Source organism: Camellia sinensis, chromosome 6, assembly GCF_055761805.1.
Source record: "Camellia sinensis isolate YWXY chromosome 6, ASM5576180v1, whole genome shotgun sequence".
In the NCBI taxonomy this organism is placed as follows: domain Eukaryota; kingdom Viridiplantae; phylum Streptophyta; class Magnoliopsida; order Ericales; family Theaceae; genus Camellia; species Camellia sinensis.
The window spans coordinates 184,816,724-184,821,417 of record NC_138966.1 but is presented as its reverse complement, the minus strand read 5'-3'; the positions used below and the strand labels follow the sequence as shown (position 1 = coordinate 184,821,417).

The 4,694-nt window shown below is 35.6% G+C and overlaps 1 protein-coding gene across 1 annotated transcript; it reads left to right on the top strand.

Annotated features, from left to right (window-relative positions):
• Positions 1-452: 452 nt before the first annotated feature.
• Positions 453-2,478, top strand: LOC145793902 (uncharacterized). Its single transcript, XM_082876796.1, has 5 exons — positions 453-470; positions 1,073-1,294; positions 1,384-1,476; positions 1,561-1,665; positions 1,764-2,478. The coding sequence occupies exons 1-5, from the start codon at positions 453-455 to the stop codon at positions 2,145-2,147; spliced, it is 822 nt and encodes a 273-aa protein (XP_082732922.1). The 3' UTR covers positions 2,148-2,478.
• Positions 2,479-4,694: the final 2,216 nt, after the last annotated feature.

Here is a 4,694-nt window from a genome sequence, read left to right as displayed (position 1 = left end):
TTACGTTTATAGCCTTATTCGAGGCCATTAACTCCCACCCCAGAAGAAGGGATGGATCCCCCACGTCAAGAGATTGGTACCCAACCCTTACCACCTCATAATGTGCAACCTGTGCATGAGGTGACTGCATCTAGTAGTGTTGGTAAGTTTGCAAAGTTGTTTATATTTAATTTAAGGTCTAACTTGCATTTGTTTACTTATTAACTCAATTAACATTATGTCCTTACAGCATCACATGACAGACGTGGTCGTGGTCCAACACGCGGCATACAAACCCAACGCATTGTCCAGAAAAATGGAAAGATGTTGGTTCCTGTACCTGAACATTTCCGTGCGCCAGTGGGAGATCAAGCCTCTAAGTTGGCCTCCAAGATTGGCATAGAGGTTCGAACGCAATTACCAGACTTGAGCATTTGTAGGTGGAATAGGTTCACGATGCTGATAAGAAGTCGATGATCCAACGCTTGGAGGTAATTATTGTCAAGTAAAAGAGGCATGACACATGAAAATTGAAATTGAAATTGAAATTGAAATTACATGGTAATTATTGTGTGAAAGAAATACTCTCTTTGTTAGGGTGATTACAAGAACTTGCTGCTAAACAAGATATTACATGGTAGCATATCAAAGACTTCTAGTTTTGGAACGAATTTAACGATTAGTAAGAATGCAACTATAACTATGTATTTAGGAAGGTCTTGGCAATATCTTCACAGTAAAAAGCAATATTTACAATAGTATACACTTATGATTCACATATTCTTGCTGTTAATGTTTTTCATTACAATATATAATGCCTAGAAAGACATGTAGGACATTTCATGTCAAAGCTTGACATTGAATTTTTATGTTCCTGTAGACTGCCTAGAAAAACATGGACATCATATTCCTCTGTTAACACATCTGTTGCAACTATTACAATATATAATGCCTGCATATCTAGGAATTAAATTGCAACTGTTAACACATCTGTTGATGCAATCTTTTTTTCTTTGTTGTTTAATCAGGCTCATTGCTGCTTGTCTGAAATTTAGGTTATTTAACTTATAAAAAAAATGATTTGATTTTGTAGGATCAGTTTGATCTACAAGGCAATCCGAGTGATGTAGCAAGGACTTTAAACACACAGTTTGGTCGGCGATTGAGTAGCTTCACCTATAGGTTGCACAAACAATACAAGCAACTTAAGAATGCAAGAGGGGAGGAGTACGCGAGAAGCCACCCACCTACAAGTGTTACTCTTAATCAATGGACATCTCTAATTGACAAGAAGTGGAATAGTAAAGAATTCATGGTATAATGTTTTATGTTAATTGTCAAAAATTAATTTTCTTCTTACTAATGTTAAGTTTTGTTGTTTTTATTGGTGTTTCAATCGTGTAGGAACAATCACTAACTAATGTGAATAATAGGATGCAAATGAAAACAAAACATAGATGTGGATCAAAATCAATCCCGGTTAGGGTGCACAGCTCGGTGTGTTCTGCTATTTTATTTTATCAGATTAGTAGGCTTTGTTATTTAAATATTTGAAATAACATTCAAAAACAAATGAATCAGATAATTGCAAATGGAGAAGTTCCTGATTTGGCAAAGTTTTACAAGTCCATCCACTATAATTCGAACACACATGAATGGATTTCGTCGGAGAGCCAAGCTAATTATGTATGTACAAGGCAATGCATATTAATTTTGATAAAATTATTTATTTGCTTTGTAGGGTAGAATAACTAATAATTGTTCGATTTATTTTAAATTAATAGGACAACATGATAAAGACACAAGCCGAACACCTCTCGCAGACTGGTGTGATCCCTTTAAGCCAAGAGGAGTTGTCAGTTAAGGTGCTTAAGCCAAGGTCAGGTTATGTGAAAGGACTCGGCTTGAGGCCTTCTTCTTCTATGAAGACTACTGTTGTACCTGCTGAAAATAGTGACTATGTTCAACGCCTTGAGATGCAAATAGCACAGCAAAATGAACAAATTGCAAGGTTTCAAAAGTCAGAGAAGAAACAAAGCAAGAAGATACAAAGTATCATAGAGTGTTTGGCGCAGAAAGGTATCACGGAAAATTTTGAGAATGGGGAAAGTTCAGATTCTGATGAACAAGCTTCTTGGTTAGTATATTATGTTTATATGTTAATTTAGTAGAACATTTCTTCTTTAACTAGGGTAGAATAAAAAACTACTTTTGACATTTAGGCACAAGGTCCCGGGAAAATAGTGAAGTATGCATCTAAAGGCCCGAAAAACATCACAAACACCTTGAGATTATCAGAAATTATCACGAACACTTTGGGAGGAATCAACATAAGTTGTGAAAACTTACAGAACAATCATAGGACTCTCGGTTGGAAAACATTTAGGCTTGAAAATAGGCCGTTAGGGAGTAAAATCTTGAAATAGTCGTTAAAAGGCCAAGAAATATTATGAACACCTTGGGAGGAACTAATGTAAGTTGTAAAAATTTACGGAACAAGCACGGTAAAAATTTGGTTTAAAATTTACTTTTAAATTTTTATTTTTTTCTCTTATAGGTTGCATATTAACATATTTAGTGAATGGTTACCTTAACCTTTTGTTGTTGTCTTTTTTTTCTTTTTTCTTTTTTAAATGGCAGATTGGAGATGAACGAATTTGGTAACCTGTATAGCAAGAGTTTTTTGTTGATATTACCAGACACATCCATCACAGTGTAGTTGTACTTTTTGTTGATATTACCAAACATGTATTTTGACTATGTTGTTGTGGGCTATGATTATATTGTGATGGATCTTATCTTTTTGTTGATATTTTATTGAATAGATTAAAATGAACAGGTTTTTGTTGATATTACCAAATGAACAGGTTTTTGTAATGATTTGTAATGGATATTATATTCAGCAGGTTATTAAAATGCACAAGTTATTTTGATTGTGTTGTAGTTTTTGATTTTACTAAAATAGATGTTATAATTTGGATGTTATATATTAATTTCTTGATACTATGAGACATGTATTTTGCTTGGGTTGTTTTATGATAATGAACAAGTTAATTTTATATTGATTTGTATTAAATGTTTTATTTAATAGATTATTAAAATGTACAGGTATTGTTTATTGAAAAAAATATATAAATTGCAAATATAACCCTCCCCTCAATTTTTAAAAATGATTTATTATTGGTGACGAAAAAAATTGACACTAAAACTTTCTAATCCCAACAAATAATTTTGTCACACATATTCACTATTTCATCACTAAATTAAAATATTTCTTGACAAAAAGTTTTTGTCACTGAAGGGTCTTTTTTTTCATCTTTTGGTGACGATATTTTCGTTACTAAAAACTATATCACTATTTTTAATGACGAAATATTTTGTCATCCAAAATAAATATAATAAAATTTTATTTAATTTTGGTGACGAAATGGATATTATAGATGACAAAATATTTAACATTTAGTGACGAAATATTTCGTCACCAAATGCCAATAATAGGTGACAAAATAAATTTTCATCACCGCGTACTTTTAGTGACGACGAATTGGGGACGAACGTGGTGACGAAATTATTTCGACATGGATCAATTTGGTGACGAAAATTTCACTATTGGAGACGAAGTGATTTTGTCATTAAAGTACCATTTTGTTGTAGTGTGTTGCATTAGGCATTTTCGTATAATTAGGATCATGCATGGATTTCTAATTAGTTTCTGTTTTGGCTTGGAGTACTCGGTAAGTTTTATGCTTTAGCGTCCTTGCATGCGTGTGAGTGACTGCCATGAATAGCATGCTTACCATGAGGCTATATGCTTATGTGATATAACTGCTTGAATGCCTGTGGGTGAAGGTTGGGTTATTTGAATTGGAACAATTCATCAAATGTGTGTTTTAAGCCCACTAGATAGTGGCAAAATTATGTTTTTCTAAGCCCACCCGAGGGTGGCAAATCCACGTCTTAGCCTACCTGCGGGTAGCACCATCAAACCATTTTCAAATAAACAAACATGAAATGTTTTGTTCCAATTCAGGCGATCCAGTCTATACTTGTATGCTGTGCGCATCACATAGTAAATCTAGGCTAATAATCAGAATAAGAACGCATAATGTTTTCAAAAATAGATATCATGGTTAGTAGAGGCCGATCTTTGATCGGGCGAGCGGGGGTGCTCACGAAGTGACCTTCCCCAATCGTACCCAAGTTCCCGAGCCGAGGTAACTTTGGTGATGACCGGCACGTGGCCTTAGGCAAACGAGTCAGGGTTTCCTAAATTTCTCCAAAATAAAGCATTTAGGTGGCGACTCTGTATCTGGCAAAGCAGTCCATGTTTGGCACTTCTTTCAAAATCTATTTTCTCAAAACGATTTGCCGGATTTGGACTCTTTGGTTCAGATTTAGAACCGTGACAATTTGAGAGTCCTGAGCTGTGGTAAGCCCAATATCGAACGGAACGGGGGGGACTTGTTCCTCCCCGGGGCATTCGGGGAACGTCTACACATGCAGCCACCGTTCCTGTTACAAGATACACCGATTCCAGCAGCCAAGAAAGATGCCCGACAAAATGGGCAGAAAACAGTCCCTACAATCCCCAAGCACGCCAGGAGCAAAAAACACTCTCACCGGCCTTCAAGGGAGGTCGGGCGAGGAGAGTCGAGAAGGGAAGAATCTCAAAGGACACATCGCACCAAGGAATCAGACCCCAAAGAACATCGGCA

Coding starts and splice junctions, on each gene's coding strand:
- LOC145793902 (XM_082876796.1), top strand. Junction 1,477..1,560: donor CGGTTAGGGTGCACAGCTCG/GTGTGTTCTGCT, acceptor CAAATGAATCAG/ATAATTGCAAATGGAGAAGT. Junction 1,666..1,763: donor CGGAGAGCCAAGCTAATTAT/GTATGTACAAGG, acceptor TTAAATTAATAG/GACAACATGATAAAGACACA.